The sequence below is a fragment of the Polistes fuscatus genome, unplaced genomic scaffold (genome assembly GCF_010416935.1).
Source record: "Polistes fuscatus isolate 324 unplaced genomic scaffold, CU_Pfus_HIC Scaffold10, whole genome shotgun sequence".
In the NCBI taxonomy this organism is placed as follows: Eukaryota; Metazoa; Arthropoda; class Insecta; order Hymenoptera; family Vespidae; genus Polistes; species Polistes fuscatus.
Genome location: NW_025112998.1, coordinates 1,313,968 through 1,336,450, shown reverse-complemented (window position 1 = coordinate 1,336,450; position 22,483 = coordinate 1,313,968). Strand labels below are relative to the sequence as shown.

General features: G+C 33.8%; 1 protein-coding gene across 1 annotated transcript in view; it reads right to left on the bottom strand.

Moving 5' to 3' along the window:
* Positions 1-348: 348 nt before the first annotated feature.
* Positions 349-22,483, bottom strand: part of LOC122526141 (discoidin domain-containing receptor 2) — a 147,765-nt gene continuing 125,630 nt past the window's right edge. Inside the window, exons 13-20 of the mRNA XM_043649350.1 lie at positions 18,036-18,156; positions 16,560-16,705; positions 14,513-14,826; positions 11,636-11,827; positions 8,861-8,953; positions 6,954-7,095; positions 1,957-2,106; positions 349-1,110 (exon numbers count right to left, since the gene is read on the bottom strand). Coding sequence (XP_043505285.1) covers positions 949-1,110; positions 1,957-2,106; positions 6,954-7,095; positions 8,861-8,953; positions 11,636-11,827; positions 14,513-14,826; positions 16,560-16,705; positions 18,036-18,156 — 1,320 coding nt within the window. The 3' untranslated portion in view covers positions 349-948. The remainder of the gene's footprint in view (positions 1,111-1,956; positions 2,107-6,953; positions 7,096-8,860; positions 8,954-11,635; positions 11,828-14,512; positions 14,827-16,559; positions 16,706-18,035; positions 18,157-22,483) is intronic.

The following is a 22,483-nucleotide window of genomic DNA, read 5'->3' as shown; positions in this document are numbered from 1 at the left end:
AAATGTTCAACTTTTTTCTCTCTCTCTTTCCCTCTCTCTCTCTCTCTCTCTCCCTCTTCCGAGATGCATTTTCTCAATTTAGTTTTATAAGAACGGCTAACTGGAAAGGAGAGCAAACACACGAGAGAGAAAAAAATACAACAACAGCAACAAAAATAAAATAAAAAAGAGGAAAATCAAAAACACCGAAGCTGTTCGCGTTTCTCGACCCCGACGAGAAGAAGTGAGGGCCAAGAGGGCTGGGCAGGGAGGGGGGGTAGAAGGCCGAAATCTTATCCGCTCGATATTCTTTTCCCTCGGCTTGAACTTTTTTCACGAGACTTCTTCTTCTTTTTCTTTTTCTTCTTCCTCTTCTTCTTTTATCTTTTTTCTTTTTGTTTTTTTTTCTCTTTTTGTTTTTCCATCTCATCCTTTCGACGTTTCATGAAGAGATCGCAGGGATATCACGGATTTGTTACTTCCAATTGGCAATAATTCAAGAAAGAAAACGACTAGAGTCGTAACGACGTTACGTTTCTACCACCTCGCACCCCCCCCACCCCCGTCCTGCCCCCCCAACACCTTCTCTCTCATATTTCCCTTTTCTTTTTTTTTTTGTTTCTCCTCACGCGCGATTAGCCCTTAGACCGTGAAAGCCTACAAGTTTTCGCAATTAGAAGGCCGTTTTACTCGGGGATAAAAAGGTCCGATTCACACGGGTCGTTAAACCTAAAGCATCCTTATTTTCACCAATCACTATTTTTGTTTGTGCTTTTCTTTTCGTTTCTCATTCATCCCCCCCCTTTTTTTTCTTTCCTTTCATTTGAAGTTTCCCCTTTCTCCCTAATTCGGCTACTAACTCGGACCGATTTGTTCTAAGTTGGTCGATGAGGGACAGTTCCACCAATTTCCGTTCAATTCGCCGATCATAGAAAGCCGGATCAGGTTCCAGCCTTCCAATTCTCGATATCAAGTGTCGTTAGAGGTGTTCGGCTTGTAACCAAGATTCTTTCTTTGCAGGAATAGATGTATTTCACGGAAGTTTGGACGATCTACGTCGTTACGTTGCCAACACTCGCGCATCAGCTCGTAGATCTCCTTAGGACAGTTCTTCGGCAGTGGTAGTATCATCTGTAAAAGATAAGACGAGGGTGGCCCAAAGCTTGGCTAAAACTTTGGCTAAACTGTCGTTAAGTGTCGAAAGGGAGACCTATGTGACTCGTTTGTCGAACGTCTTTTGCTAAATCTACTCTCCTATAGGTTTATATATATATTTAAGATCGATTAACGTTAATATGCTAACGAACTGACGTAATATACTTTAATTAATTATTATTTTACATAGAAAAAGTCATATTTTGATAATCGTGCCCATAATTATGAAAGTGGTCTAAGTCAAAATTACAAAAAAATTAATTTATCAGTTATTTCACACCACATTATTTGAAATGAAATAAATTCAATGTAATTTTCACGATATTGTGAAAAATGAACCGTTAAATAGTGTTTGTTATTTCAATGTTATATAGAATTCATTGAATGTTCAAATGTAATCCTTTAAATATATCGAAACAAAAAATATATATGACTTAGATCACTTTCATAATTACGGGCACAATTGATTGTTAACGAGATTATATCGATTTATTTGTTTATTTGATTATTAATGTTAATTAGGAATCTGTGCGGGTAATCAAATTTGAAGTTACATCGTAATAATTACATCGGGTAATCTGTTTATCTCTAAAAATATTCATCTTCTTTTTCGATAAATATTTTGATCTGTTTGTTCGTGATAAAATAGATAAAACTAGATACGAGTTAAGTTAGGACTTAATCGTGAAAAAATATGACAAATTCGTTCGAGTAGCAAAGTGTCTTTTGATCAAAGAAAAAAGAAAAAAAAATAAGAAAGGTAAAGATAAAGATAGAAATAGAGAATTATTTGATATGTTACGATGGTTTTCCTTTACTTACTCGTCTGTCGTCCTCCTGGTAAAAATACGTCGCGTTCTCGACCACGCGATGATCCGGAAGTTCTTCAAAGGGTTGCTCCCTGGCAAAGGTTAAAATTTCCCAGAGCGTGACAGCGAAAGCCCAGACGTCGCTCTTCGACGTGTGCCTTCCCTAATTAGCGTGAAACATAAGACACAAACGACCTGTGTTTAGCCACTTCAAATCGTTTTCTTTGTATATATACACTTTCTCGCTTAGAAAATTATCCAAAGATATTTTCTATCTTAAAGTTAACGTGCCAACTAATTTCTTTACTTTTTCTTGTTTCAAACATTTTCATCGTTAACACTCGTATCGATAATAATAATAATAACATAAGATATATTATTCGATTATTAATATAAAAAACGTTAGAAAAATTCAATCAAATTTATACAAAAATAAATGTTAATTATTTAAAATAATTTGAAAGAAAAGAAACAAAAAATGTTAATACGCGTGTCTAAAAGGTAGCGTGAAATCTAACACCCTTCATAGTTAATTATGGAAACTGTATTCACCCTCTTGCGTTCCTAGTTCGACAAACTTGAAGTCTCCGTGAGTGTCTTGGAGTTTAAGCAAAGAGCTTGAGTATAGGAAGGGGTAACTCGTAAAATGGTTTACGTATTAGTGCCATTGGCTTTGTAGTGTCGTAGACTATTGCATGTCACATTTTACGAGATCCTTCCTATTTAATATAAAAATCAATACCACTTTTTATATAGTCGATTATAATTTTCTTTTTTCTCTTTTTTTATTACCGATATAAACGTTCTTATAATTAATATAAAAATATACGTAATTATTCGTTAGAGGGGAAAAAGAAAATGTTCGAAGATGAGATTTAATCGATTAATTTTTAAAATCTTTTTTTTGGAAAATCAAACGTTCTCTCTAAAAATCAAATTTTATGAAACTACGTGAAAAAAAAAGAGAGAGGGAAAGAAATAGAATTCGTAGTCGATCGATACTTGAACGAGATTATGGTAAATTCTAGTGTTAGTTATGTTATGTATGTGTGTATGTATCTATGAAATACATCGATGGATAGTTATTACGAGATGTGTTTGTCGTGAGAAGATAAGTGGGGATATATATAATTTATATAATTGTTTTAACAAAAGTATAATTGTTTTAATGTTCCTGCGCAGTGTTGGCTTCGAGAAGGTGGGGTAAAATTTTTATCTATAATAAAATATCAAATAGAAATTATTTAATATTCTAAGTATGTTAATAATTATTTAATATGTATGCAAATGTATATACTACTAAACAGTCTTAAATAAAAGAAGAGTTAATGAAAATATTAAAATAATTGTAAAATAATCGATAGAAGTGTCTATTGTTGTTTAAAAGCACCGAGTATATGATCTATGTATCTTCCCCTTCGAAATCCACCGTTGAAATGAGACGTTGTCCTCTATTAAAGTACTTTTATTGAAAGTTGTTTATATGACTTTCCGAACGTTGCGCATGTGTACAAAGCGAATAATATTCCTAGTTAAGAGATTTAAAGATAATAGCGTCTTAATTTTATCATTTTTATCATTTTTACTTAATTATTTAAACGCTCATGCGCAGTAATGAATTCGAGGGTAAAATACTAAAAAAGTGCACCTAATTAATAAAATTAAAAATTATAACGTTCCGATTTTAGTATTTTACCCTCGAATTCATCACTGCGCATGAGCGTTTAAATAATTAACTGAAAATGATAAAAATGTTACAATCTAAACGTTACAATCTTAAATTTTATGTATTAGGAATATTATTCCCTTTGTACACATGCGCGACGTTCGGAAAGTCATATAAACAACTTTCAATAAAAGTAATTCTCTAGAGGGCAATGACTCAGTCTAACAGGAGACTTCGAAGGGGACGGTACGTATATCTCATACTCGGTGTTTCTAAACAACAATAGACACTCGTATCGATTAGTTAACAATCATTTGAACTATATTACATTTTCTAATGTATTTTATTAATATTTATAATTGTTTTAACGATACTTGCCAATGATGATTTACAGTTAAAAATTTATTCTAATATTTCAATATTGTACATATAAATATATATGATTTAATTTATAATTTTTTTCATACGATAATACGAATTATATTTCTATCGTGCATGGGATAAGAGCCTACACATTATTTCTGTTTCTTTTTTTTATTTTTCTTTCTTTCTTTCTTTTTATCGGGAGTTGCACAGAGAGAAAAAAGATTTAATAGAAAACAGGAGGAAAAATCATGGACGACGAGGATTTTTCGAGTTTGCCAGGCACCGTTAAGTCGAGATATTGCGCGGGGTGCAATATTTCAGCTTTCCATGGGAATGGGTTAAGGGGTTAGGGACTAAAGGGGGGGTTGAGGAAAGAGTGAGAGAACGTTCCGTTCTTTTGTCAAAGGATTAATAAACTTTATGAAGTCATATCGTTGGACGTTCGTCTACTCTAGCAAAGTATCGGATGCGATAAAGTCAACGTTCAATCATCAAAACGACGCTAATTTTAGATAATTCTTGAAGCGGTATTTCGAGCGTATTAAGCGGACGCGTTTCATTAGCGCCAGTACAATAGGCAGCCTCGGATAAACGATGAGCAATAATGAAGCATTAATGATGCAGTCAATTTTAAACGACTATGGGGAGGGGACTGGGGGAGGGAGGGAAAGAGGGAATTGCGAACTCAAGCGTTCGTCGGTCAAGTATTAAATATAACCTCCGATATACCTACGGTTTTTTCTCCTTTTCTATTTTCAGATTATTATATCCGTTCTTATTTTTATTTTATATCTTTTTTGTTTATTATTATAATACTATACGCAAATATTTTATATATATATTAATTTAATCTATATTTTTTATTATTTAATTTTTTTTTATTTTTTTTATTATTTAATTTATATTAATTTTATATATATAATATTTTATATATATATATTTTTTTTTCTAAATTATAATAAATCACTCCGAATTTCGAATTCGGTTGGTCGATCGACGACGCTATTTTTCTTTATCTTTTTCCTATTTCTATTTTTATCTTATTCGTTTTATTTGAATTTTTATTTATTTTTCTCTCTCTTTTTTTTTGTTCAGACTAAAATAAGTCGGCGAACGGATGAGTGGATGTTTTATATAAAACGTTATGAAATGAAAAAAAAAAAGAAATGATGATACGATAGGGGGAGAGAGAGTAAGAGTGGTGATAAAATTATATAGAAAGAATTTCTAACGATTAATGATGATGCGTTGTATTAAAAATATTATTGGATCGATTTATTTGTTGAAAAAATAGTATTATCCTTTTTTAAAATCAACATATCAGCGGTTTATAATACAAATATGTGATTTGAAATTCGATCGAGATACTTTGGAAACGAACGATTTTTTTTTTCCTTTCCCTCCCTTCAAAATTTTCGATAGAATTGTTCGAAATTTTTTTAATCGACTTACTTTTTTTCTTTCGCGTAAAATATGTCCGACGGTAAGGGGGTGGGTAGTCCGATAGTTTTGACGGTAAAATCTTGAAATGAAAATCCCCGTTTCAAAAATTTATCGATCTTACGTCGTAACGTTTGACAAGATTTATTATCCACGCTGAAGAAAATGAATTTTATTAAATAATCGAACTGATTAAAAGGGGAAAATTTATCGTAGATCGAAATTGTGTTCTTCTTTCTTTTTCTTTTTTTTTTTTTTAATAATTATTACCTTATACAAATTCACATTAATAAATGTACAACCAATATATTTCTTTTTGCAAAATATTGACACGCGTTCCCTTTTGAATTCTTTCGATTCCCCTTTTTTATTGTAAATTATTCGATCATTATTATCAAAAGAGATATGTTACTTTTTAATCAATCAACAATTATACGTAACCGTGTTAAATAATCCGTCGCGTTTTGAAGCATTTTTTTGAAATGCTACGCTTTTGTAATCGTCATCGAACATTCGTTAACGCGTTCCAACGTCATATTTTGCAGAACCTTTCGTATTCGCATTTGTCGATATATGTTAAAAAATAACGTTCGATTTGTCGCACGTATTTCGTTCGGGCGATTAACGAAACGGGATTGGTGGACTTTGGGGAGAAAGAAAAAAAAAAAAAAGATAAAAAGAAAGATAAAAAAAAGGAAGATACGCGACGTAGAAAAATCGAATCTATAGTTCAACTCCGGTTTTGCTCTACGTCGTTATTTTTAATCGTCACGATCGTCTGATATAATAACCATCGAAATCGAGATATCGACAAAACGATCGTCTAAGCAATAGTTTTGCGTTTGCTTATGGGACTTGCGTTTAACTTTTTCAAAAGTTTTGTCTCCACTTTGAGGAAAATAATATTGAGTGAAAAAAATATTCAAAGTAAACCGAATTTCATCGGGAATACGAGAATAGATAGATAGGTAGGTACGTAGGTATATATATATATATATATATACTATATATACTACCTATATATATATATATATATATGTATATGTATGTATATATTCACAATTCGCCGAAAGCACACCTCCGTAACGCTGGAATGAAATCAAAACTGCTCTCAACCCGTTTTATATAACTGGACTACTACTACAACTACGACTACTACTATTACTATTACTACTACTACTCTTACTGCTACTCTTTTTCCACCTTTCGCATCACGGGATATATAAAGTCGTTCTCGCCCGATCGGCTCTTTCTATTTTGTTTTTTATCTTCTTTTTTTTTTTTCCTATTCTCTCTCCTTCTATCTCTCTTTCTCTCTCTCTCTCTCTTCGTTAAATACTTTTGGTTTCTTCTAACGAGTGAATCCCACGTATATTTTGTTATCGTTGGGTAAAAAAATTGATGCGAATATTAGTTGAATTATTTTCGATTAAACGTTCTTTACTATTAGCGTACAATATAAAAAGAAAAAAAAAAAAAACAAAAAAAGAAAGAAATAATCTAATGACTTATTTTCGTAATATTTTGGAAAATCTTACCATCAGCATGGATTCCCAAGCCATCCATCTTATGGGTAACGGTGGTCGGCCTTCGATTCGGAAATAATCGGCCGCGTATGCGTTCCTTCCAGAACCCAAGTCTGATATCTTGATGGTATAATTTTGACAGACCAAACAATTTCTGTAAAATAAAGAAGAAGAAACCAAAAGAAAAAAAAAAAAGAAAAAGAAAATAAAAAGAAAATACGTTAAGAACATATTATTTTTACGGTGGGTGGAGGTTGGGGGTGGTGGTGGTGGTGTTTGGGGGAAGAAAAAAAATCTTTCCTCATCTTATTTTACATTTACTTTTATTTTCGATTTTGCGAAAGGAAAATAACGGGGATAAGGAAAGAAAAATCTCCATAAGAAACGTTTACGAAACTTATCTGGAAAGAAATAAAGAAAAATAAAGAAAGAAAGAAAGAAAGGGAGGACGGGGATTTTTCTTCCAATAATTCTTTTTTCCAGGATTTGGAGAACTCGATGAAACGAACTCTCGAGACAGCCTTTACGTCGTCGTTCAAAAGTTTCTTTCCTGATTTGCAACGTAAAATCCAGGTCGTTTATCGTCTCGCCTATTTCGGAAGGAAGGAAGGAAGGAAGGAAGGAAAGAAAGAAGATAGCAAAAGAGAAAAAGAGAAAAAGAGAGAGAGAGATTTAGTGGGTACTCCCATCTCCCAGTCATTCCACTGTTCCATGTTTTTATTTCATAGTTTCACGAACATAATACATTCTCAGTACACTACCATTTTTTCTCTCTCTCTCTCTCTCTCTTTCTCTCTTTCTTTCTCTTTCTCACTCTACCTTCTACCAGTTTTGCTCTTAACTTTTTCTATTCGTGAAAATATAAAAATCAGACGAATTTCTGAATTTTTCCTTCCTTTCCTTTCTTTCCTTTCACTCATTGTCAGATTTTCGCGAAGTACTCTAGATAAATCCTTTATTGACACCTACTTAACATCTCAGAGTTATACGGAATTTAAAGTAATTTAAAATAACGTAAATCTCTCGTTCTCACATAAAATGGTACTTACTTTAGCGTGTATATTATTTAACATATTATTTATTTATTTCAACTTTATATATACGTATTAGTTGGAATAAATTTCTATTTTACTTATGCTCTACAATAATTAAAACAACGATACTGAATTTCACGAGTGAGAAGGGAAAAAGTTTTCAAAATCTTTGAGATTCATTTTCAAGAGAGTAAAGAATAATGAAACAACAACAACAACAACAATAATTATAATAACAATGGAGTTCCCTTCTCTGTTATTTGATATCTTATCCGATAATTTCGGCAAGAATTTGTTTCAATAAATTCTAGATTAATGGAACTTTATATTCCGGATACTTTGAGTTAAAGGTTTGGGTTCTGTGAGAGTACGTCTTAATATCGAGCCAAGTTTCCCGACAAAGGGGCGTTATGATCAAGGTTTATGATCAGAGTTAATAATTCCAACACGTGACGTAGTGCGTCGCCGCCTTGTGTCGCGCAAACCCTTCTCGAATTTAATGACTTTGTGCCAGCTTGGTTAAACCCTTGATGCGACCTTAAAGACCGAAAGCTTGAAAATATAGTAAGAAGAAGAAGAAGAAGGGTTGGAAGGAAACATAGGACCGAACTAATTTCGTTTAACGTTTAAAACGTTACCTTCTCGTTAGTTGATCTTCCATTTGATCCATTTGTCGGGTGCTGCTGGGTGTTGGGAGTTGGATACAGGGAGTAGGGGGGGAGAGGGTAGGGGGTAGAATGGTAGAAGGGTAGGTCATTTCGAGAATAGAATTAAAAGACGAAGGAAAAGACAAATGAGGGGCGTGTTTGTAGGGCTTGTTCGAACTATCTCGCGAGAGGTAGGTAGGTAGGTAGGTAGGTAGGTAGGTAGGTATGGTGTCGTTACCTTGTGGCTAGATCCCGATGCACGAAGTCCATTTCCTCCAAGTACTTCATGCCAGATGCTATTTGCGTGGCCATGTAAACCAACGTGCCGAAACTAGAACACGAAGAACAAGCGGTTGTTGCCGTCATTGAATTTGCCACGAGAAACTATGTATAAGGTTAAGTCGTTTGCATCGGTTATATTGCGGATATACGCTAACGATATAATACATAGACAGGTGTTGGTGGGCTGTTCAACGAATACCGTGAGATAGATAGGTAGATAGGTAGATAGATAGATAAATAGATAGATAGATAAATAGATCTTTGTCTTTCTCTTCTACATTATTATGAACATCATCCATATTTTACTATTATACATATATACATGTATATATATATATATATATATATATATATATATATATATAATCTTGTAACATTCTAATAGTTAAATTAATTGTCTTTCTTATTGCGCTTTCCTGTTACCAAACTAACAACAAGTTCAGTAACAGTTATAACTACCGAACTTGTTCGGTGTGGAAACATCACGTGGATTAACTATAGTGTTCACTTGACGGATAATAACATCTTCCATATCTTCGCGTGACATTTGATTTCATTTAATTAACTAGGACATTTTTACAGATAATTTTGATTAGTTCAATGCGTACATATTTTTAAGCTAATCCGTTATTGTATTTTTCTACTTCCTATTTTTCAACAATTTTATCTTTTTTTTTTTCTCTTTTTTTTTTTTCTCTTTTCAATGAATATATCAATTGTCAGGTTTTAATTGGATTCAATTTGTTCGTTGTTAATACGACGACGTATTATTTACGTTGCAATATAAATAATTTGTAATACTTTATAGTTAGGTGGATATGTATGTTCTGATGGGGATGAGTAGGGGGTGGGGAGAGGTGAGGGGGAGGAGGAGGGGGAGGAAATGGGACATACGTACATATGTCGAATGACGAGAGACGGAAACTTGTTCAGCAAATCCGTGAACAGGAGTTACGAAAATGCGTGTTGTCTCCTCGTCGACAACTGTCACGTGCACCAACAACTGGGTGCGTGGGGGCGTGGGTGGCAGGGGGGGGCAGGGGGATCCTCTCTATCGCTCACCTCTCATTTTCAGCCGATTTCGCGTATCTTTCGAGTGCTACCGAATTCGACTCCCGTTGCACTTCACGCTTTTTTTTGCCCCCCAACTCTTTTTTCAACTCCACCTCTCACCTCACCACACCTCATCCCAACCTCGCCACCTGTATTTTGTACTCTTCTTTTTTTGTTTTTGTTTTTGGTTTATTTTTTCTCTCCCGTAGTTCTCCATTGTTCCATTTACCTTTCAAACGATAATTGAAAATAATGTCGCTTTATCATAAGAGAGGTTTGACAATCATCGTTCACCACCTCGCCACTCCCCCCCTCCACTCCTCTTTCCTTCCCCATGGGTATCAACATTTGATGAAGTATACTCGACCGATGTCACCAAATTTGTCCCCATCGATATTATTTCCTATCTCGTGTGGTGTTGAAAAATAGAAATAAAAAATAAAAATAATTAAAAGAAGGAAGGGATACTAGTTTTTTACGGATTTGGTCTATGAATTCTTCTTCTTCTTCTTCCTTTTTATTTTTTTTTTTGTTAATCCTTTTTTTATTTTGTCATTTTACGTTCTGCTCAGTCGGAAGGATAAAACAGAGAAAAAGATAAAAAAAAGGGATGGGGGTAGAGGGATTATCCAGACTACGTGTTATTTTTTTTAATATTGTTCGCGTCAATATACACTTCGTGAATTATAATACGCAGGATGTGAGAGTTAAGCTGATTTCGAGAAAATATATAGAGCGGCAACGAGTACAGCATTAAATTTTGTTAAAACCATGTTTTTATCTATATATATATGTATGCGTGTGTATGCGTGCGTGTGTGCGTGGGTTTTATACATATTATATATAATTCTATAAATGTTTGAATTTATTATTCGTAGAGAAAACTCTCTGACGATGGTAACTGAAAACTAATTGATCAAAATCGTTTTAGTAAATCGGCCAAAGTTGTGAACGCGTTGCACAACACGTTGTAACGTTGAGAATATAACGTCTAATGATTTTCAATGCTATCGATGCACCGAAATCGGTGCTATCTCGCAAACACAATAACGACTTGTCCATTAAACGATGCTAATTGTTCGATAATGGGCAAACTCGCCATGGGTATATATATTCCTGGAAGAAACTACTATACCTCCCACAATTGTTGTACAATCGAATGTCCCACCAGCAACTTTTTTCTGAGTAATAATTCTAAACCTTTTGCGATCATTAACGAGATAGTTATTTAAGATCGTTCTATTTACATTGAAATCGATTGCATTTCCATTATATTTCTTGTTTTCTATCTCTTTTGTAATATAATTAAGAAAAGAAAAGATAAAATTAAAATAAAATAAATTTTATTTTTCGGAATTATCTTTTTTACCGACATGGAAAATAAAAACAAAAACAACAACAACACAACAACAACAAGAAAAATAAATAAAACGTGCTCTTTACAAAAATCTAATTACGTACCTTTTGTTGAAAATATATTTTCCTATTCCATCAACGTAATTTAATATTTCATTTCTACGCTGATATTATTTCTTTTCTTTTCTTTTCTTTTCTTTATTGTTTTTTTTCTTTATTTCTCTACTCGAATTGTTAACGCAACGATGATTTTAATGAACATTAAATATATAATTAGGGTTCAAATAATGAATGAAATTTTGTTCGTTAAAAAGATATTTACCTCAGTGTCTTGGCAGTGTGCACGGTTGAAGTTTCGGCTATGTGATTTTGTAGGTACTGATTCAAATCCCCATAAGCGCCATTTTCCAATACGATACACATAGGATCGTTCTCAAGACTGGCACCAAGCAGTCGACCAACATTCCGATCTGTGAGACGTGCCAATCTTTTTGCCTCTTGTTGAAATTCTATCCTATAAAAATACACCGTTACATTTACGAGTAATTTCTTCATGGTGTCTCTCTTGTTTTTTTTTCTTTTTTTTTTCTTTTCGTATCAGGTTTTTAGTTATTGAATATAGGAAAGAAAAACTTATATCGAAAGTATTGCGAATGTTCAATCGATACATGCGACAAAATACTAACGTGATCACGTTGTCTAGTATTTCGATTGAAAGACAAAAAATATTACAAGAATGATATTACGTTCTAATCATAAAATAAAATATTGTCTTTTTATTATGTCTTTTTACGAGTCCCAGTAATTTTTTTTTTTACGTACACTTTATCACACTTATTCCACATTTTTAAAGAGGTCACATTTTTCTCGTGTAGAAATATATATATAAAATATATAAATTATATAATATGAAAAGAAATATATTAAAATATAAAATATAATCTTATTATAAATAATACATATATATTTCTATATGTATCTAAATGTATTGCCTGGATAGTAGCGATTGCATACAATTTTGATAATATTTTTTTTCGAATGGGTCACCCATCGTATTTACTAACCGTGCCCATCATTGCTCGACTTTTTAATAATCCAACAAAACGTAAATAATATTTCAACGTAATTAAGATTATACAATAAAATATGTAGCGATAGCATACAATTTTGATAATATTTTTTTTCGAATGGGTCACCCATCGTATTTACTAACCGTGCCCATCATTGCTCGACTTTTTAATAATCCAACAAAAACTAAATAATATTTCAACGTAATTAAAACTATTAAATAAAATATGTAGCTGCATGAGAAAAATGATGGAAAAAAAAAGAAGAAAGAAAATAATGATTTAAAACGTTTCTATAATAAGATATCGTTATATAATAAATGATGGAATTAGATAAGGGTTGCGTTTAGAGTTTAAGACGAACCAAGGGGAAAGGGATGGGAAGACGAGCATAAGCTGTTTCGTGGTTATACGAGGAATACGTGGAATGGCGTCGAGTTATACTACGCATCCGTGCATAGGTACAATAATCGTGGTGCTCTTGTAGTTTATGACATACCGTTCAAACGTTCTACGCTCCCAGACGAGAAGCATCCATGAAATTCCATCTAGGTGCGTAGTTAATCAACTAAAATGCATAATTATCGCGCGCTACCGAATTAAATTGGAATCGATCGAACGATATCGATCATTTCCCATACGAATGATTTTATTATCATCCCCCCGTTAACTTTTTCCCTTTAATTTGGACGAGTAAAAGAAAAAAGAAAAAGAGAAAAAGAGAGAGAGAGAGAGAGAGAAGGGGTAATAGATCGTCAAAAATGATTATAGAAAATTTCATCGAAAGCGTTCGGAGTTAAAAGAATTTTACCCCAACCCCAGATGTCTCCGGCTCCTGTTCCCCTCAGCCCCCACCCACCCCACTCCTATAGTTTTTTATTTTTTCTATTCCTTTCTCACAATCGTACAGTCGAACGATGGAATATAATAAACCGAATCGAGAATGCATTGGATCGTAATATAGGAAAATTTGTTGAACGGTTACGACTAGTATAACGATGACGATGATGATTATGGTCAGTCTTGGTGGGTGGTTGGATAGTTGAAAAAAAAAATAAAGAAAAAAAAAAAAATAAAAGAAAAGTATACCTATCTCTAGTCGTATTTTTTGTTTCTTTCTTTTTTTTCTTCTTTTTTTTGGTCAGGGTCGAACATTCATTTGCGTTTTTATCTTTACTTTCTATTCTTTCCTATCTTCCTTTCTCATTCCCCTTTACTTTTCTCTGCCAGTTCTGTCTGTTTCTTTTTCCTTTCATCGAATCGTTTCCCGGATGAAACTATGTCGTGCGAAAAAATAAAATGAACCAACGAACGAACGAACGAACGAACCAACGAACGAATGAACGAACGAACCAACGAACGAACCAACGAACGAACGTCGCGTTCAGTCTAACCGTTCAACCCCTAACCACCCCTAACCCTGTGCTACTAGCTAGTCTTGTACCCTTGCTCTGTGAACGATAAAACGTTTCGTGGCTGATAAAAGCTCGCTTCGACGTACGACTACTCGATTCCTGATCCTTTCTACATCGTCGATAACGCGTCGTTGATTTTCCAACGAAATGTACTTTCCGCTTCGTTTCCGATCTGGTCATAGTGTACGAACCTAGTATAGTCAATAGGATTTCAATTCGTTAATGAAATTTGTTATAACGATATTTAGAATTGAATAATAATAATAATAATAATAATAATAATAATAATGATCATTTCCAAATAAAGGTTTATATACGTTTTCATTATAAATTTTATATGGACATTTATTTTATTAACTCATTGATATTGATTATTTTTTACAAATTAAACCGACTTAATTATCCATTCGAATGAGATAATGATTATTAATTATTATTTTGAATTATTCTGAAGAGAATATCACATTATTTATCGATTAAAAGAGATACGAATAAAATTAAGACTCATTTTTACATCATCCATTTTTACCAACAATCTTGCATACAACGCTAATGTAAAAATCACGTGAAATCATTTAAATTTTAAATAAAGGAATATAAAATTGATGATAGAAAGATAAGAAGGTAGAAAATCTTAGAGATGGTTGTTTGAAAGAAATCCTACTACTATGACATATATATACACATACACACACAAATATATATACGTCGACTTACTTAAGAGCATTCGAGGATCCTGGCTTCAAAGATTTAACGACGACTTGATCGCTGTCTGTGTTCCTGAAGACGTCATCGTATCCAGGAAACCTGTCGACCTCGCAAAGATGTACGTCACCGAAATATCCACATCCGAGATTCTCAACGATGTTGAGCTTTTCCCGTGGGAAGTCCAGGATGCACTCAGCCGTATCATCCTCTTCCTCGGTAAGCGTGTCCTCAGCACTGTAACTCGTCAGGCTACTTGACGCTTTTGCACTCATAGCTGCTGTTGTGCTTGGTGTCGGGGAAGGTGGTAAAGGTGGTAAAGGACTCTGCAATATCAATGAAAATCGGATCACCAATGAACCGAAATGATTCGAACAACCAACAAACATAAATGTGTTCTTCTCGTTGAATTAGATTCAATTGTATTATATATACGTAATGTTATACACATTTTCAACCTGTTTGTCATTTTTCTAAGTAAATATTTTCTTTTTCTTTTTTTTTTTATTTTTGCTTCCCTCCAATTTGATGTATCAAACTTTTCCAACGAAAAAAAAAAAGAGAATGAAATAAATCTACGTACGGATACAGATTTGGTTTTATTTGATCAACGAGATATATATTTATATATCGCTGGTGGGATGAAAATTGGTGGAGTGTCGTAATCGTCACGAACTCAAAAATTAAATGATAAAATATCAATTCGTTCAAATATCGTACCTTGTTTCTTTTTACAAAAAAAAACTGGTGTGTGTACTTATGTACGCACGTAAGAAGTTATACTTCTTTGCCGTACCAAAACGAATATAACCTCAATAACCTCAAAAATAACTTCAAAAAAAACTTCAAAGAAAAAAATAACTTAAAAAAAAACTGGTGTGTGTACTTATGTACGCACGTAAGAAGTTATACTTCTTTGTCGTACCAAAACGAATATAACCTCAATAACCTCAAAAATAACTTCAAAAAAAACTTCAAAGAAAAGAAATAACTTAAAAAAAAAAAATAATTATTAAATTATTATTATTAAATTATTAAATTATTATTATATATATATAAGAAAGAATAAAAAAAAGAAAAAGAAAATATCAAAATATAGACATCAGTCCACACTAAATATAAGAGAGATATATCGAATTACTTCACGCGTCAACAGCCATGGCGCGGTTACAGCATTAGTTCTCGCTCGATCATTTAAGTAAAGCAGCGCTGAGTACGATTAGTATTTGGATGGGTGACCCGCTTGAGAAAAAAGGGGAAGAAGAAGAGAAAAGACAACTTCATGCCGTATACTTGAAATCGCTTTGCCGCGCGTCGTAAATACCGACAAACTTCATGGTGTCGTTTTTCCAGACGCTCGGAACAAAATCACTCCCCATTACATTTTCCCCAACGCGCCAAAAGAAGTATAACTTCAAAAAAAAAAGACAAAAAATAAGGAATGAGAAAGTTTTTAAATTGATATAGTTACGTATATATTAGGTTGTCCCATAAGAAGACATAATGAGGTATTCTGAGAGATAGAAGAAGGTAATATAGAGCAGAACGGTTCGTATATAAAACACTAAATCAACTTTAAACAATAAATATCGTTTATTGATTTCGCATAAAAAGAAAAAAGGAAAATACTTATTGGATAACCTAATATTATTTACTTACCTATATCCGGTAAGAGAATTTCATTCCTTTTTCGTTTTATGCTGCGCGGTAAAGTAAAAGATAGGAGTAGGAGGAGTAAGAGGAGGAGGAGGAGGAGGAGGTACGACAGAGAAATTCTAACTGATCAAAATAAGGAATAAAAGCGTAGCGAGATTAACGTCGTGAGAACGATCCTTACGCTCCGATATCGCAAACTTCTCAAAAGCGTAGCTTTGCACGAAACTCAACAACCTCTCTTGTATTCTAACTTGAAGCAAGTAGGCAGGCTTTGCTTCTTACTCTACTCGAGTGATCGTATTAATGCACCTAAAGTAATACTAGTAGGATCGTTTCGATCGCGTGTCTGACGTTAGTATATTTTTCTTTTTTTCTTCTTTTCTTTTCTTTTCTTAAGGCTCACCTTACAGATCTCTGTACTGGCATAATATTTTTCCGGTGGGGGTGGTATAGGTGGTGGATTATTGGTTGGATATTCTTGAACCGTTGGGATTGGCCTGGCAAGCTCGATCGGCGTGTTCAGTAACACTGGTTGCACCTCGCTAACACCTGGACAATAATTTGACGATAATAGTAGGACATTCAAATCCTAGTAGACATTTATTCGCGAATAAGAATAATAAATGGTTTTCAAAAATTTGCGAACAAGATTCTGCCCTGTGTATTTTATGGTGTATTATTATTAAATATTAAGTTGAACAATTGTGATTGTAATGTGGCTTATCGAATGGATTTTTTGTTCATATTTCTTAGAAATATTATAAAATATTCTATAAGTGTATGTGTGCATGTATATATATATACATGTAGAATAGGTACTTATGTTATTTCCCTATTTATCGAATTTGATAGAAATATATACTTGCGAATATGGTACGACAAACTCATTCTTTATATCCGACTTTGGAACCTTTCCGTTATACTTTAAATCGAAATCTATTTATCAAAAAAGAAAAAAAACGAGGTTATATAGAGGAAAATGGTAGAAGGAGATGAAATCACGAACAGTTTGGAAAGTAAATTTTCAAAGTTTCCAACTTAAGAATATTTCTTCTTTCGTATATTCTCTCGTATATGAAATATAAAAATGTTGTTTTCGAGTAAGGTGAAGAGAGTGGAACCCACCTAACTCTTGTACGTTGCGAAATGTACAGAAAAAGGGAAACGCCATTTCGTACGAAACGAAATAGTTAGGAGGATGATCGAAATTGTGTCATTCGAATACAGTGGCCCAGCAATTCACCACGGAATTTCTCTCTCTCTCTCTCTCTCTCTCGTTGAGTTTTGGAAATATAGTAGGACGAAACTATCGAATATTGTCGGGATGAATCGAACCGGGGGCGAGGAAGAGTCGAGATGGCTAGGGACCGGGGAGTAGGGGGGAAAATCAAAAGCAGTTTTCGAAGAATTTCTTTCTCTCATTTTATCCTGACGAAACGAGAAATTGTCTATCCTAATATTTTTCTATTCGAATTGTCTCACAGCGCGTGTATCTACTATATTTTTTAATTAAAAATTTTGTAAATAATAAATTTCCTAACGATTCAAAACGATAATCATTTATACGATTTTAAATTATTAGATGATCCTAAAAATATTTCTTAAATAATACACAGACGAACACACACGTTTACCATATACCATTATTAATTAAATAACATTTCATCCTACAATATAATCTTCCCTTTTAACAGAATATTCGAATATACCTCTAACATTTAGATAAGTAAAAGGAACATTTGAAACCAATACGAAATACTCTTATGGATGATTAAAATGACATGGGATTGCACTCTAAAGAACATTACTTCAAATATAGAGACACCTTTGTTGGGATAGTGTATCGAAAGGTTTGAGCATAGTGAACTTTGACACTAACCTGTATAATTGGCGATGGTCTCGTGAAGCTGTGTAGTCGTGTTATAGGTAGAAGGATGGTATTGGGCTGGTAGAGGGGGGCAAATTGGTCCCTTGTCCTCGCTCTCTTCCTGTACCGAAACCTGTGGTCGAATATCAAGCGTTATCGTTAATGCATCTGACATTTATGCACACACATCGAGCATGTAGTATATTTGAGAGAGAGCTAGGGTTAAAAGCGATACGCTGCCAGAAACTATTCCTCGTATTCATACTCTTACTCATACTATCATAGTACTCATATAGTCGTAGGTACTCATATTCATTCTCACTCATTCGCTCACTCGCATATTCGTTCGATCTCTCTCTCTCTCTCTCTTTCTCTTTCTCGCAGAATATTCATAGCCGATGAAACGGAAACAGAGAGACGATTCGAGGTCCAACTCACACGCCGTTATATCGACCCATGGATATTGTACATCGAACGACGTTTCGTTCCTCTCACTCTGCGGGTTCGTAGCTGCGTTATCGATTCATCTCCGGATTAAATTCATCACGACGAAGAGAGAAAGTGGGAGAGGGGGGAGCTGGTGGAAGGAAGAGAGCAATATTTCCTGGCATCGACTACGGTATGATTATTTATCGATATTCGTTTCGATAATCGATATATATCTATATATATTGTTATATATAATATATATATATGTGTGTATGTATACGTATATTGTTAAAGAACGTATTCGTTAAGATTACCTTTTCGTTGCACACTTTGTTTGTCTCTCTTTTTCTGTCGTTCATTCGAGATAATTTCAACTATGGTGTTGATTAAATTGTTGTCCGATTAGATCGAATCACTTTGTGGTTACTTACCGTAACGTAATCTTTATTCATTCATTCATTCATCTTTTTCGAATCTATCTGTTTTCTTTTTTTTTATTTTCTTCTTTTTTTCTACTTTTTATTTCAGAAGATAGAAATATAATTATAATTATATGTGCAACTTAATGAACGTATGCGTTGTCACAAAGCATGGTTATTTTCTATGTGCCCACTCGTTTGTGTGCACGAAAATAATATTTGAATATTAAATTTGAAATAACGTTCTATGAAACATTAAGTAATCGTGACTCGTGTATACGAGTGATATTATTTTATGTAATATCGAAATAAGAAAGAAAAATGTGTTCGTGTACGAGTTCAACGAAACAAAAATGAATCAATGCGTACGTGTGTGTGAATGGGGGGTAGGGGGAAATTATATAATTGAGAAATAAATATATTAATTAAATTGGATAAAAAGGGATGATCGGAGGAATGCAAAATGAATTTCAATTAGTTTCGATAAATGAGATTGAATTTATCGTTGGTATTTGTCACGAGTATCTGTAATTACTTAACGCCAAAACCGTCTGACTGATTAGCGTTTTGGATTAAGTGTTCCTGCTGTCTGTCCGGTACTGGTAATCATTCACTAAAATCGCGTGAATAGTCCCTTCCCCCCCTCCCCTGTCGGTGTTGTCGAATATTTAAGCTTTTCATTTCGATAAGACCGATTAAACGTGGAAATCTATGTCGAAATTTTCAAATAAAATCGATACGTTTAAACAATTATTATCCTTAACGATCCTTAATAATTTTTTTCAAACATTTATTATCGACGTACGCGGAATAACGTATACGAATTGTATCGTACCATCGGTGGTGGTGGTTACGTTTACGTTTACCTTTCGTCAAATTTTCGTTTAAACGTCGTTAGAAATATACCGAGTTCAACGTACAACCACGTTACCGACCTCATTCCCATATATATATACATAATATAATACTTTTTTCTACCTTTGAATTTCTTTTTACGGCTTGTTATGATTTTACATTTATGCATGCCAGAATAAGAGACATAATGTTTTATGCAAGATTCGTACACACGTAAAACGTGTATAGATTCACGACCCACGTATATAAGATAGCACTAATTTTGGAAGAAAAAGAATAGGAGGAAAAAACGAGAACGAATAATCTTCATTACACGTTCATTAGATGTGTCAATGTTTGAGAATATCTCGAAGAAAAGAACAAAAAAAAACAGAAAATAAAATTCGTTGTCAGATATTTTGTTGAGTAGACGAAACGAACGTTTCTTTCTTTTTTATTTTATTTTATCGTTATTACATATATTATTTTTCTATTGCAACGAATATATTTCGAACGAAATTTTGGTTGGAATATAATGGCCGTAAAAAAAAAAAAAAGAAAATCTCAAGGTAAGATTTATCCGTTCATACGCTTTACGAATCGTTCGTGTCGTTTCGTACAAATCCATCCGCGCGTATTTATTGGGTCAATCGAAGAGAAAGAACGAACAGAAAAAGAGACAGGAGAAGAGAGAAAGAGTGAGAGAGAGAGAGAGAGAGATATAGTTTGCGCTTGTACGTTCATATGAGTTCATGCGAGAGAGAGAGAGAGAGAGATGAATACTACAGCTGCGTGTCATGTATTCGAACGTAAAACTCTCCGCTAATCTCCGCTATTCCCTACTCCAGCTCACTTCACTGGCCCATTTATAATAAAAACGTTTCCATTTGTGGCTGATGTAGGTCGCGTCGCGTTATATCGCGTGTCACCCGACAAACGGTTTTATTTCGTGCATATATATATATATATATATCTTTTGCAAAAAAAAAGAAATAAAGCAAACAACGACAGGAAAAAAAAAGACGGAGAAAGTAAAGGGTACAACGCAATCAACAAAACAAAAAAAAGATACATCCCTGAAGAGAAAGGGGGGTTGAGGAGAGGGGGAAATGTGTATACAGTAGGATCTTCTTTTTTAACGAGGATTAGAAAATTGTTTCGTTGCTATCGTTTGAAGTGATTCGAAAAGTTCTTGAAAATATGATTTTTGTTTTGTGCACTTTTGGATTCGTATATCTCGTATTACGTCTCGGAGGGGTGGAGGGAGAAGATTCTACTGTATAAATATTATATATAAAATATATAACCGATCGCGAATTTTTTTTTCTTTCCCTTTAAACAGGAGGCGAACGAATTATATCGGCGTACAGAAAAAGGATACAAACACGCGATATTACTTTGCAGAAATATCGGTAACCGATGATCAAGAGGGGGTGGGTCGGGGGTCTCTTCGTTTTTCGCGCTTATAATAAATGAACGACCGATAAAGCGACGAGCCCCCGTTGCTGCTTCCGCGGCCGTATTAATTTAAACCGGTTATTTTCATTTTTTTTCTCTCTCTCTCCCCCACCCTCCTCTTTTCTTGTTCCTCTTTTTTTTCTTCCTTCTTCTTCTTCTTTTTCTTCTTTTTTCATACCGTGCGACCTTTATTACCACGCGAACGAAATAAAAAAAAAAAAAGAAAAGAAAAGCAAAAAAGAAACATCATAAAGAGAAAATAGAATGAAGGAAGCGGGAAAAAAAATGTTTAAAAGAGACACGCGCGCGAAATGGGGGTGGGTGGGGTGGGAGGAATATAATCAAGAACGATTAACCGTTGAAAGTCGGAAGAGGGATGGGAAAAGAAGAAAAAGAGGAAAAGGAAAGGAGTCGTTAGATAAACTTTTCATTGCCCTTCTTCTTCTTCTATCTTCTATCTTCTTTCTATGCGTTTCTTTTCTTTTTTCTTTTCTTTTATTTTTTTCTTTTGGAGTTTTCGTTTATCCTTCAACCTCTCGACGAGGCAGGTAGGTAGGTAGGTAGGTAGGTAGGTACTTTAACATACAAAGGCACTTTAACTATTGCGTTATCAAGAAGAGATTATATACTTCAAAGAATTCTCTTTCCATTAGCGAGATTCGTCATGTCGATGCATGCAGCAGCAGCCCCGTGTGTTCTAAACGCGAACGTAAAACAAAAGTCGAATGAACGAACGTACGTACGAACGATCCAACCATAAAGCCTCCCTTATCTCGCGTCACTTTTTCCTTATCCTCCTATCTCCTTGTCTTTCGACGATCGTACGAGCTCGAAAAAAAAAAAAAGAACGAGAACACGCAACAACAACAACAACAACATCAACAACAACGGTAACAGCAACAAAATAAAAAACAAGAAGGAAGAAGAAAAAGAGGATTCAGGAAATTAGCTGTTTTATTACAACGAATGATCTCCAAGGGTGGATGACGAGAGGTGGATGTACGGCTAATTAGTTTCCTCGTATCTCGAGTTCTAGTTATTTGCTTGCTTTTTTTTTCACTTCTTTTCATTTTTTTTTCTCTCTCTTTTTTTTCTAATATTTTCTTTTCGCTCGAGTTGCCATTGACGACGAAATGTCAAAAGATATTTCAATACTTTAATGATCCTTGACAATATGCGGCTTTCGATATTTTTTATAATTATCAGTCGGGTTGATGTTTCTTTGATAATACGATATTTCTTTATGAATAAATAAATTAGATTAAATATACATGCTATACACACGATGTGTTTTATACGTGAAAGATAGATTATTTATAT